The sequence below is a fragment of the Dromiciops gliroides genome, chromosome 4 (assembly GCF_019393635.1).
Source record: "Dromiciops gliroides isolate mDroGli1 chromosome 4, mDroGli1.pri, whole genome shotgun sequence".
Taxonomy (NCBI): domain Eukaryota; kingdom Metazoa; phylum Chordata; class Mammalia; order Microbiotheria; family Microbiotheriidae; genus Dromiciops; species Dromiciops gliroides.
The window spans coordinates 257,868,289-257,882,329 of NC_057864.1; the positions used below are offsets into that span (position 1 = coordinate 257,868,289).

Genomic DNA, 14,041 nt, shown 5'->3' on the forward strand with positions numbered 1-14,041 from the left:
CCCTTTCTGTGACAGGTGTTAAGAGGAGGCACTGACATTCACTTTCCTGGCTAACAGGGTTTATAGTAGGCATTTATCTCCAGAAGGTCAAATATCAGACAATGTCATCTGACCTGTTGTTTAGCCATTTCCACATAAACGTGTGGTGTATTCTATGAGGACCTAAATGGTTCATGGATGCCGGCTGGCAGATCCAGTCATATGAGGGAACAGTGGGTTGAGCTTAATCAGTCTTGGCTGGTGCTTGAAACAGGGAAGATATAGAAGTGGATCAAGCTTTCTGGGTGCTTGAATCTCAGCTCACTCTCTCTTCCTCTGCAGGTGGACCCGTGCAGAATGGGCAGCCCACAGCAGAAATCCGAGAAGAAGTAGCTCTGACCAACCTGGGCTCTGGCTCCTCAGCTTCCAACAAGCGGCACAGCACCAGTGATAAGATGCATTTTCCCCGTGCCAACTTGCAGTCCATCACCACCCTGGGTTTGTTGCCTTGGACTAGCTGCACTTCTTGTGTCAGGCATGATAGAATAGATAGGCCATAGATTTGGAGTCAGAAGAACTTGTGTTTGGAAACTGCCTCAGACACTGACTATCTGTGTGATCCTGGTCAGGTCACTTTCCCTTTTTAAAGGGGCCTCCTTTTTCTAATCTGTAAAATGAGGGGCTTGGACTTGACGGCCTCTCAGGTCCCTTCCAGCTCTAAATTGAGGATCCTGTGATCTTGCTGTCACCAGCCTTTTCCCCCAGTTCTGTATCAGAAGATCCCTCCCCAGATCAGCAGAGCTATTTAAGGAATTAAGACTCAGGGTGGGATGGGAGGAGCTGCCATGTTGCCCCCAGGATATGCTGGAATATACGATATCCAGTCTCACCACCCTGGGGGCAGTAGAGGCTGACCTGGGACTTTGCCTGCAGGGAAGAGCGAGTTTGGGGATGTGTTCTTGGCAAAGGCCCAAGGCCTAGAAGATGGGGTGGCAGAGACACTGGTGCTGGTGAAGAGCCTTCAGAGCCGGGACGAACAGTTGCAGCTGAACTTCCGGCGAGAGTTTGAGATGTTTGGCAAGCTAAGCCACGCCAACCTGGTGCGGCTGTTGGGCCTCTGCCGGGAGGCTGAACCCCACTACATGATCCTGGAGTATGTGGACCTGGTACGATGCTGGGATGGGGGCCTCAGGCACAGGGATGAGATTGAATGGGGTGGCAGGTACCATTCAGAATCCTCTCTGCATTGGATAAAGCACCGGCCCTGGATTCAGGAGGACCTGAATCCAGATCTGGCCTCAGACACTTGACACTTACTAGCTGCGTGACCCTGGGCAAGTCACTTAACCCTCATTGCCTCACAAAAAAAACCCCAAAAACCAAAACCCCAAAACAAAACAAAAAAGAATCCTCTCTAGTACTGGGTGTAGATAGCTTGACCAAACATTCCTTTTAACACTCTTGACTTGAGGGTCTTCTGGAGCATCCTCTTCACTGTTGCTGGTCACTGGTTGTATTTCCACTGTTTTCAGCCCAGGATTCACTGGGGAATCCTGTTCTTCTGCCATTGGGGGTTCTTGGCCCATTTTGTGGCATGGATCCCTCTGGCAGTCTGCTGAGACCTTTGCATTCCTCCTCAGAATGATGTTTTTTAAAAGCACAATATAAAATCCACAGGATTACAAAGTAAACCAAATATATTGAAAGAGATATCAAAATATTATTTAAAAAACAAACCAAAAATGCTCTCTATAGAACAGCTCATGGTTCAACATCCCTTCCTGCTCACCCTTTATTTTTTAGTTCTATGTTGTCATTGTTTGGGTTTTTTCTCCCTGACCCTCTTTTTATTATTTCATTTAATTTTTTTTCAATGAACAAAAATCTCTTTCTTCTCCCTCCCACCTTTTCCAAACAAAAAGAAAAAGAAAACCCCTTGTAACGGATTTGTCAAGCAAAACAAATTCCTGCATTTGCCATGTTCAAAATATCTGTCTCATTCTGCTGCCCCCCAAGTCCAAGACGTCTTTCTTTCTTTTTTTTTTTTTGTGGGACAATGAGGGCTAAGTGACTTGCCCGGGGTCACACAGCTAGTAAGTGTCAAGTATCTGAGGCTGGATTTGAACTCAGGTCTTCCTAAATCCAAGGCCTGTGCTTTATCCACTGTGCCACCTAGCTGCCCCAAGTCCAAGACTTCTTCATCAGGGTGTCCCACCACCATTGGAACTATTGTCTCTCCGTTGTCTGTCACCCTTGATAATTCTCTCAGGCATCAGGTTGCCAATCTTCTTTGCACAAGACTTGATTACTATAATAATATGATATAATTATAATATAATATATAATGTATAATAACTGTAATATAACAATGGTTAAGAATAGCAATATTTTTATTAGCTTGGACTTGTAGTGAGGAAGACCCGACTTTGAAGCCTGCCTTAGTCACTTAGAGTACTTACTGCTCTCAGTTTCCCCATCTGTAAAATGGGCATAATGGCATGTATGTCATGGGGTTGTTGTGAGAATCAGATCAAACAAGATCATACATACACTGCTTTGCCAATCTTAAAGCAGTGTATAAATGCCAACTGTTGTTTCTCAAATGTGACCCCTTATTCGTCACAGCCAAGGCCATTACCCTCTTATAGATCCTAGCCACCTTGGGCATGAATTTATTTAACAGACATCTTTTCTGCTAATAGTCTTCCCTTATGCCAAGTCAGTTTGGTGGTTTCAGCTCTAATCAACCAGTCATGTTGCCTCCAGGAAGAATGAATATATTTCCTTCTACTTCTGCATCCTTTAATGTCCTGTTCTTTTCATTCCCCTTGAGAGAGAGCATGACACAGTGGATAGAGAGCTTGCTTTGGGTTCAGGATTTAAATCTTGCCTCTGACACAGGCTCTATGAACTTGAGCAAGTGACTCAGGACTCTGGACTGGAGATATCAAACAGCCTGCAACACTCCCGAAAGGCCAGAACCATGTTAAAATGTAATTGGGAAATATTAAACAAAATAAGTAAAAAAACACAATAAAACATAGATAATATTGATATGTGGTTTTCTAAGTCAATATATATCTGCAGGGATCCTTACCATGGCACCCCATTTCCTATTTGAGTTTCATGCTAATGCTGTAGGCAACTTTCTGGGGCTTCAAGATGCAGAGACAGCACTGACCTGTGTTGTGCAGGGAGTTCCTGGTGAAGGGACCTCATCAGGAACTTCCTATCCCAGGGACCTCATACTTCCATCTCTTCTTCCTATTTATATCCTTTAGTACTGAGTTTTTCCCTGGGAGAGTTTCAGGTCACTTCATGTTTATAACCAGAGCCAATAGACATCTGTTGGTTCTCTGATTTGAGAGGGTCTATCACCCTGGGGCTGAAGAAGCCCTGGTATCTCTTACCATCTCTGTTTCTATCTTAGGGGGACCTGAAACAGTTCCTGAGGATCTCCAAGAGCAAGGATGAGAAATTGAAGCCCCAGCCCCTCAGCACCAAACAGAAGGTGAGGGTAGTGGGGAGCCAATGTTCTAGGAAGGTTGGAGGCTTGTTATGGGAGAGAATGGTAAAGTCAGTAGAATGAGGGATGTGGGGGTATGGTGGAGAATGTGTCCTTTACTCCCTTCCCCCCAAGATCATGCCATAGGAAATTTAAGTGGAAGGGAACCAGAGATGTTTGGTCTGGAGAAAAGGAGACTCTGGTGGAGAGGAGGTGGGGCCCTGGAAAGGTGTCTTAAATATGAAAGCAAGATCAGATTGGTTCAGCTTGGCCCTAGAGGGCTGATCTAGGAACAATGAATGGAAGTTTGCAAAGAAGCAAATTAAGGCTCGATGGGCAGGAAAACTGAGTAGGGTACCTCAGTCATTAGACAATTTCCAGCACTGGAGGTCTTTAAAGGGACGGCTAGTGGATAGATAGAGAACAGGAAGACCTGAGTTCAAATCAAGCCTCTGACACTTTGGGTGTGACTTTGGGTGAGTCACTGTTTGCCTCAGTTTCTTCCTCTGTAAATGGGGGTAATAATAGCACCTGTCTCTCATGGTTGTTATGGGGATGAAATGAGACAATGATTATAAAGAGCTTAACACAGTTCTTGGCCCATAGTAAGCACTATATAAATGTTAGCTGTAATTAGTAGCTATTCAAGGAAAAGCTAGGTGATCAGTTGGGTATAATGTGCAGTAGGAGGGATTCTTATTAAGGTAACTCATTGCCCCCTAGAGGTCCCTTCTAATCTAGACTTAATTTCCCAAATGAGATAATCCATGTAAAATGTGTCATATACCTTAAAATGCCATATAAACATCAATTATTAGCATAATGATAGAGAAGAGACCTTGAAACCAGTAAGACTTGGGTTGAAGTTTTATCTATGGCACATACTGACTGGTGGGGCAAGTCATTTAACCTATCAGAGTTCTACAAAACTCTAGAAGACCAAATGTTCAGAGAAGGTGCCGACCTGAAGAGGAATTTCCTTGACCAGCAAAATTGCAGGGTATTATTATTATTATTATGGCAATGAGGGTTAAGTGACTTGCCCAGGGTCACACAGCTAGTAAGTGTCAAGAGTCTGAGGCTGGATTTGAACTCAGGTTCTCCTGAATCCAGGGTCAGTGCTTTATCCACTGTGCCACCTAGCTGCCCCCAGGATCCTATTATTATTATTATTATTTTTTCAGGGCAGTGAGGGTTAAGTGACTTGCCCAGGGTCACACAGCTAGTAAGTGTCAAGTGTCTGAGGCTGGATTTGAACTCAGGTCCTCCTGAATCCAAGGCCAGTGCTTTATCCACTGCACCACCTAGCTGCCCCCAGGATCCTGTTATTATTAGGGGAGATTCCTGGTGTGGCTAGACTAGGTGACCTCTGAGGTCCCTTAAAGTCCTAAGAATCTGCAGTTCTGTGATACATTCTTCTAGAGACGGGAACAGCTAAATAACTTCCCGATCTAAAAGATCATAGGTAACAAACAAAACCCCTGGGGCAGATACCATTTTCTAGGCTTCATGTCACCTTAAATACCCCCTAGATAGTAGCAAGAAAAAGATGAAAAATCTGTAGTCGACTCTATGGAGTCTTCACCCCTTTTGTTTTGACTGTGGTCTTCTTAATGTTTTCTTTCCCATTCTCCTGTTAACTGTTCCTCTCTCTTGGTTATAAGGCAACCCCTGGCCCAGGAGCACTCTGTGGACTCCATGGTCAAGGCCTTTTTTTAGTTCCAAAATCAAGACCAACAGTCTTCAACCATTTCTAGATTCCCAGATACCCATCAAGTGTCAGAACTTGAAATGGACCTAAGAGATCATCCTTTTCAGAGGAAGAATATGAGGACCAAAGAGGGGGGAAGTAGCTTGTATTGACTTCATGAAACAGTTGAGACTAGAATCCAGATCTCTTGGCCCTAAATTCACAGTTCTTCACCATGTGCCACATCCCCCTCTCTATCACCACACCTCTGTTTTTGTCTTATCTTTCCTCACAGTGACTTGGGGGCAGGATCTGGGAACACAGACTAGGAAGCAATGAACAGGTTAGGTAAAGGACTGTGTGAACCCTGGGCAAGTCACTTAATCTCTCTCAGTTTTAGTTTTCTCATCTGAAAAATGGGGGTAATAGCACCCACCCGACAAGGTTGTTGTGAGGATCAAATCAAATGAGAGAATAGCTATAAAGTACTTTGCAAACCATAGCATCTGACAGTTTACTTGGGAGGGTAGATGAGATGTATGAGTACAGTAAAAGTCAACATAAGTGGGCTTAGTGGAATATAGAGCACTGGCCCTGGAGTTAAGAGTTCAAATCTTACCTCAGACACTTACTAGCTGTGTGACCCTGGGCAAGTCACTTAATCCCAATTACCTTAAACATCCAAGTTGTCCTGATATATATCTATAGATATCTATATATCTATATCTATAGATATCTATATATCTATATCTATAGATATAGATATCTTGTCACTGGACCCAGATAGCTCTGGAGGAGAGAGTGAGGTTGATGACTTTGCACAGCCTCTTTCACTTAAATCCAATTCGCTGCAAGTCATGACATCACCTCCCTGATGTCAGTGGTCCTCTTTGAGAACAAAGGACCAACAACACTTCAAAGACTAGAGCAAGATTCATGATTTCATCCTTATAAGTACTTTATCCACTGGCCCAAGGTTATACTAAGCAGAAAATAGCAGTCAGGATTCAACCCCAGATCTTAGGATAGCTTCATGATTTGCTGTGGCTAAAAAATTAATCACCTTCTCTTCTAATGACTGAATGGCTTCGTGATAAAAGACACTAGATTTGGAGTTAAATGACTAAGTTTGTTTTGTCTCCTGTTGAGTTTGTCCACTTTCTACCTGTGTAGCGCAGGGCTAGTCAATGTCACCTCTCTGGGCCTCCCTTTTTTCATATATAAAATGAAAGTTGGATTAGATGGCTTCGTTTTTTTAAATTTTATTTTATTTTTAATTCATGGAAATACAAGCATTTCTATAACATGGCACAATAAGAAAGAGTGAATGAGCACGAAACTGCAAATCCACCATGTAAAACTTGTTATTCCCTTCAAACATACAACAAAGGTGTCATATAAATTTCTTTTTTTTCCTTTCTCTCCCCCCCCCCAAGATGGCCATTAGACAGACACAAATATGTGTGTGGGGGGTGTTTGTATGTAAAATTATTCTATACATACTTCTTTTTTAAAATTCTTTGGATACAGATGGTGTTTTTCTTCATATGTTCTTTATAGTTAATTTGGGTATTTGTAATAGAATAACTTTCTCAGTTGGTGTCCTTCTTAAAACAATATTGCTGTTACTATATACAGTGTAATCTTAGTTCTGCTCATTTCACTCTTTGTTATTTCATGTTTTTCTAAGATCATTGAGATCATCATTTCTTATAGCACAGTAGTATTCCATCTCAATCATATGCCACAACTTATTTAGCCATTCCTCAATTGATGGGTATCCCTATAATTTCTAGTTCTTTGCCACCAAGAAGAGAGCTGCTATAAACATTTAAAAATGTATAGGTTCTTTTCCTTTTTCCCTAATCATCTTTGGAAATAGACCTAGTAGTGGTATTGCTGGATCAAAGGGTATAGGCAGTTTAATAACTCTTTGGGTATGATTCCAGATTGCTCTCCAGAATGATTGGATCAGTTCAGTTACACCAACAATGAATTAGCATTCCAGTTTTTCCACATCCCCTCCAACGTTTGTTGCTTTGCCCTTCAATCATTATAGCCAATCTAATAGGTGTGAAATGATATCCAAAGGTTGTTTTAATTTGCATTTCCCTAATCAGTAATAATTTAGAGCATTTTTTCATATGATTATAAATTGTTTTGATTTTTTTTATTGGAAAACTGCCTGTTCGTATCCTCTGACTACATATCAATTGAGGAATGACTTGTATTCTTAAAGATTTAACACCGTTCTTTATATATTTGAGACTTGAGACCTTTATCTGAGAAACTGTCTATAAAATTCTCCCCCAAATGTTCTGCTTTCCTTTTGATCTTCACAAAAAATGAATTTAATTTAATTTAAAATGAATTTTAATTTAATATAATTGAAATTTTCCACTTAATGAATAATTAATTAATTTAATCTCTCTGGGACTCAGTTTCTTCATGTGTAAAATGAAAGTTGGATTAGATGTCTTCTGAGGCCCCTTCCATCTCTAAAACCATTTTATCCTATTATGTGTCTCCATGAACTTAGCTAGTCATGGGCTTTGGAAGAGGTGCATGATTTGTCACTGAATCCATCTTCCAAAGCTAGTATTCTGTTGGCCTAGGCTTCAAGAACTCAGGGGCCCCACCAGGCCATAAAGAGACAACAGAGTTGGATTTGAGGGAAGGAATTACATGGAAGACATAGTCGAAATACTTGGACCGTGTGTGCCCAGTAGGTTTTGGTTCACTGTAGATTTCCCAGTGGAAAGATTTTTCTGACTTGAATTCTAAAGGGAAAGAGCTGGAGCAAAGGATAAGAGCATCAAGGTTCATTTTCCTGGCTGACGCTTGGGGTGTAAGTAGGATCAAATGCTTCAGTAGTGTGATTTGAGAGGAAAAGGACCTCATTATGTACTGAGAGAACACCTTCCTAAGAATACCTCCCCCACTGCTTAACCACAGTGCTTGAAATTCTCCCAGCAAGGATTCCTTCTTTGGGGCCAAGATCTATCTCCAGGGGGCCCCTGTTAAAAATGCAAATAAGGCTAGCATCGAAGGCTGGCCCAGTTAGGCAGCTCCCAATAAAACTAATCAACTGATCTAATCTGTCCTTGAAATAATGAAGCTTGGAAAATTTTGATGAACCATAAATTCTGGTCCAGTGGGTCTGGAGATGTAAACTACTCGCCAAGTGTCAAGGCAGGGGCAGGGGTTGAGTAAATTTTGGAGCAAAATAGGAATTTCAGGGTGAAATTGCTACATGTAACATAATTTCATATCTAATATTTTAGAGGGGGGAAATATCACTAATGCTGAAAATTTCACAGAGCTAGAATGCCAGGGTTTGTTGGAACCAGTGTGAGAAACAATACATTTAGGCACTGTCAGATATTGACACTAGCATGAATTAGTTTCAGGAATGGATTATGGAAAAGTAATTTTTAAAGGTCTGATTGGTATGTGAAGGGCAGTAATAATCATAATAACCAGTTTGTGTGTGTATATATGTGTATGTTGATCTATATATCCGTATCTATCTTTTGCACGGTATATTAGGTAGGGTAGGTCAATAGGCCAAGAAGATAAAAGCTGGAATCTTAAAGGTCTTAGTGGTGTCAAAATGGGTTAATCAAATCTTGGACGAGGAACTAGGTAAGCAGAAATGGAAAGGAAGAGGCCAGCTTGCTTTCTGCCCAGAGGGAACTAAATAAGTTCTTAGATGAGGTTTCTATGTCAGGTTTTCAGTGTTAATCTGGAGGGCCTTCAGATGGCTTCTTGCCCAGCAGTTTCAGGAAGCACTTAATCTGTTTGTGTCTACAGGTTGCCTACCAGAGCTCTATGAAATTCTCTCCCATGGCTGGTGTCCCCAAAACTCCCTGCCTCCCTCACCAGCTATCACTGTGCTAAATCTAGTGTCCTCCTCATTTCCTCCTCTCACTCTCCCCCCAGCCCCCTCCACCAGACTGCCTGCCTTCTGCTAGACCAGAGGTCTCTCTACCTTGTTAGCCAAATCAGCAGAGAACTGGCAGGGAAAGGAATTTCTGAACCAGAGAGGGGATATTACAAAAGACTTTGTGGCATGCAGATTACTTGTCAAGAAAGGATAGTGTCCTGGGGTTTTAAAGCCTAAGGCAGAATTGGCCCAATTGATGGTGTTTTCTCAGATCTCTGTTCCTTATCACATTCGGGAACACCTGAGAGACACTGGAGGGAAGAGAATGGATTGTGTGGAATTTAAAAAAAAGTTTTATTGTTGCCTTTTTTTTTAAACAATTCAGTCTTTATTTCCATAGCATTGAACCATTCCTTGTAACAATGGAAAAGCATTTAAGTAAAACCAGTCCATTCAGCTACTTTCTGACGTGTTTCCTAATTAGACTACCACTTCTTTGGAGAATTATATCTTTTATTCTTTGCTCTGTACTTGACAATCATGAACATTTCCATATACAAAGAGGACTGTATGTGACACACAGCTATTTTTCATTGTATTCAACTTTTGTAAAGTATATACTAAATTTCAGTGTGTTAGTTCCAAAGCTATCCTGCATATTTGTATTGGCCTTTGATCTCTTGTTTTCAAGTGACCCACTGATTTGCTTACTTTTGGCATAACTATCTCAATATCCTTTCTCTTCTTTCATTTTTCTTCTTCCTGAGCGCCCCCCCCCCCACCAAATTGTAACAAGTTTGCAGAGTCAAGCAAAACAAATCCACACATTGGCCATATCTAAAAGTGTATGTTTTATTCTTTCTTCACCTTGAGTCCATCAGCCCCTTGTCAGGAGGTGAGAAGCATGCTTCTTTGTTATTTCTCTGGTGTCCTGTTTGGTCCTTGAATTGATCAGAGTTCTTGAATATTTTGAAGTTTTGTTTTGTTTTGTTTTGTTTATGAATGAAGTTGTTTTTCTTTACAGTGTTTTAGTCAGTGTATAAATTGTTCTTCTGGTACAGCTCATCTCATTCTGTATCCTTACAGGTCTTCCCAGGTTTCTCTGAATCGATCCCTTTCATCATTTATTAAGGCTGAATACTGTTACATTATAATGATATGCAGTAATTTGTTTGTAGTCAGTTGATGGACACTCCATTAGTTTCCAGTTCTTTGTTATAACAACTAGTACTGCTGTGAATGTTTTATGGATCCTTGCCTCATCCTTTTGGGATATATACATGATAGTACTCTCAGATATGTAGAATTTAGTGATTTGGGGGAGGGGGAGAGATATAGTTCCAAATTAATTTCCATACCTTGATAAACTCCAAATGGATACATCACCTGGATATATGGTTGGACTAATCCACAGTTTTACCAACAGTACATTAGTGTACCTGTCCTTCCACAACTCCAACAACTATTTTTCTTTTTTGTCATTTTTGAGGTAGAACTTAGGAATTGAGTTAGAAAATGGAACTTCAGAATTGCTTTGGTTTGCTTTCTTTCTTTTATGGTTGTTGATAGTTTGTTTTTTAGAACTGCCTGTTCATATTCTTTGACAATTTATATATTTGGGGAATGGCATTTGTTTTTATATATTTGGATTAATTCCATATATATCCTAGATATAAGACTTAGTTATCAGAGAAATTTCCTGCAAAGACTCTCCCCCGCCCCAAGTTAACCCTTTTCTAATTTTAGCTACATTGGTTTTGTTTGTGCAAGACTAATACTATGCTATTTATTGCCTATTTACATAACTAAAGGAAATGTTAAATTTAAATAAGAGGCTAGTGAAAAGCTTTCCCCCTCATTCATTGGTGAATCTGAAATCTGCCTACGGTCCATGGATTTAAGAACTTCTGGCCTAATCCTCATTTCTCCAGGCCCTGTTTATCTGAGTTAATGCTGATTTTCCTTGTGAGACCCCTCTTCCAGTGATTGGAGCCCCTGGATTTTGCCTTGTGCAGTTTTTGACTGGATGAAAGAGCTTTTCTGATGTTTCTCTTTGGGTTTCTTGCTCATTATACAATGACTCCTATAATCCAGATGATTAGTCAGTATGCTTTCTTCCCCTTTTTTTCCTCTTGGAACACACAGCAGGAGTGTGTATGTAGTGAACTTTCATTTTTCCAACAAATAATTATTTACCTAATACATGTTCTGGCCGTAGTTCATTGTCCTTTTGCAGAGTTTATCTAAGATATATGTGCTCATGGACCAGTTCAGTGCCTTCTCCAGTGGCTTGCACATCATAGTCTGGATTCTTCATCCATTTATTTTGTCCTGGGCCTGAACTTTTTTGAACGATTGTGGGTCTTCTTTTGGAGGCTTCATAATGTTGTGGAACTTTGTGTAATCATCTCAATGCTCTATGCAAGCAGCAGGAGCATCAGAGAACAACATCCCATGGAAAGAATCTTTCTTTCATTTGAATACTGTGCTGCATATCCTTTATGATGCTGGCAAACATCTTGGCCAAGGATGTGGCTCCATTTCCCTGTTTTGTACTTCGCAAACACATCATTGAACCAAGTTAGATATGGTACATCTTTGAAGGAGTCTTGTATGAATTCAACAATATACATTGTTGCTACCTGTTAGAGGAATGTGTTTGGGCCAGCATTTTTGCTCTAGTGCAGGGGTCATCAAACTTCAGTTGACCAGATCCAATCAGTCACCTGTTTTTGTAGTCTTTGAGCCAAGACTGATTTTTACCCCTGCCCTAACCAATCAGATGCTTAAAAAATAAACAAACAATCACAGTGTGGGAGTTTGTTGTTGCTATTTAATCATTTCATTGTGTCTGACTTTTCATGACCCCATTTGGGGTTTTCTTGACAAAGATACTAGAGTGGTGTGCCATTTCCTTCTCCAGCTCATTTTACAGATGAGGAAATTGAAGCAAACAGGGTCAAGTGACTTGCTCAGGGTCACACAGCTAGTAAGTGCCAGAGGCCAGATTTAAACTCAGGAAGGTGAGTCCAAGCCCAGTACTCTATCCACTGAGCCACCTAGCTGCCATGTCTCAGCAGTTATTGGTAATTTGGTAATTGTTCCTATTATTTGGTAGTAATAAGGTCCAAGATATTTTTCAAGCTTTTGGCATTTCTCCTCTTCCATTACCTGAAGAATTGATTCCTCATAATTGTGTTGCCTCTGGTATGGACCTCCTCTGCATGTGCTTGGTCTTGTATAGCCAAGAGGCAAAATAGTGAATTGCCTATTGGACTAAGGAGTCAGGAAGATCCAGGTTCAAGTGCCGCCTCAACCACTTATTAACTCTTTCACTTAACCATCTTTTGGTCTCCATTCCTCATTCTTTGTATATTCAGATCTTAGCATGATGCCAAGTACATAGTAAGTACTTAATAAATACTTATTGACTGACCTATCTGTAAAAATAAGGGGGTTGAACAACATAGCCTGTAAGGTCCCTAACAGCTTTAAATCTATGATCCTGTTGTCTTTGTTTGTGGTAGATATGTGGCCCAGTAGAGAGAGGGCCAGGCCTGGAGTCAGGAAGACTCATCTTCATAAGTTCAGATCTAGCCTCAAGACACTTACTCGCTGTGTGATTCTGGGCAAATCACTTCACCCTGCTTACCTCAGTCTTATCATGTGTAAAATGAGCTGGAGAAGGAAATGACAAATCACTTCAGTATCTTTGCCAAGAAAACCCCAAATGGGGTCGCAAAAATAGGACATGACTGAAACGGCTGAACAACAACAACAAAAGAGTATAGTAGAATAAGACATAAACAAGATGCTCTACAAGTTACAATGTATGACTAAATGATTAGAAGTGGCCAAATAGAGGAGCATAAGAGATTGAAGGAAAGAGGGGTTCCACTTACAATTTGAGAAATTAGCAAAGAATTTTACGGAGTCCATCAGTCCTGTCTGCCATTTCACTGATGTCCTCTCCACCACCCTTAAATCCCTTGCCCTTTGACCTCCTCCCATTTACTCCCATCTAACCTTCAGCCCTGGCTAATACAGCCAGCTGATTCTTCCATTCCACTCTTGAGTTGTCAGATATGGCCAGAGGAAATTATGAAATCCTGCTGATGGGGGTTCACCACAGATTTATGCTATCTAACCTTAATGAAGCATGGTAATCCTTGTAGTCATCCATGAATAACTTCTATCATACTTCCCACAGTAGTGTTTCAAACCTTTTTTCTCTTCAAGTCTCTACCTCTACCCCTCTTCTCTTTCTCTCTCTCTTTTTTTTTTTTTGTGAGGCAATTGGGGTTAAGTGACTTGCCCAGGGTCACACAGCTAGTGAGTGTCAAGTGTCCCTCGGCCTCTTTCTTTCCCATTCCATCATAGTGGGTATCCCCTAAGGCTTGGTCTAGAGATCTCTTTTCTTTTTCTGCAGTCTCTTTTTTTCCATATAAATACTTTATTATTTTACAGTTACATCTAGAGATAGTTTTCAACATTTGTTTTTATAAGATTTCTATTTTAAAATTCCCCCGCTCCCCAACACAGCAAGTAATTCAATATAGGTTATATATGCACAGTCACATTAAACATATTTCTGCATTAGTCATGTTATGAGAGAAGAATCAGAGCAAAAAGGAAAAACCTCAAAAAAGAAAAACAACAACAAAAACCAATAGAAATAGTATGGTTCGATCTGTATCTAGATTCCACAATTCTTTTTTTTCTGGATTTGGAAAACATTTTCCATCACAAGTCCTTTGGAACTATCTTAGACCATTGTATTGCTGAGAAGAATCAAGTCTATCACAGTTGATCAACACATAATGTTGTTGATACAGTGTACAATGTTTTCCTGGTTCTGCTCATCTCACTCATCATCAGTTCATGTAAGTCCTTTCAGGTTTCTCTGAAATCTGCCTGCTCATTGTTTCTTACAGCACAATAGTATTCCATTACATTCATATACTACAACTTGTTCAGCCAT

General features: G+C 40.6%; 1 protein-coding gene across 1 annotated transcript in view; it reads left to right on the top strand.

Annotated features, from left to right (window-relative positions):
* Nucleotides 1-14,041, top strand: part of PTK7 (protein tyrosine kinase 7 (inactive)) — an 86,771-nt gene that overhangs the window by 63,097 nt on the left and 9,633 nt on the right. The window contains exons 15-17 of the mRNA XM_043999377.1: nucleotides 322-477; nucleotides 913-1,145; nucleotides 3,410-3,490. Of these exons, the coding sequence (XP_043855312.1) occupies nucleotides 322-477; nucleotides 913-1,145; nucleotides 3,410-3,490 (470 nt within the window). The remainder of the gene's footprint in view (nucleotides 1-321; nucleotides 478-912; nucleotides 1,146-3,409; nucleotides 3,491-14,041) is intronic.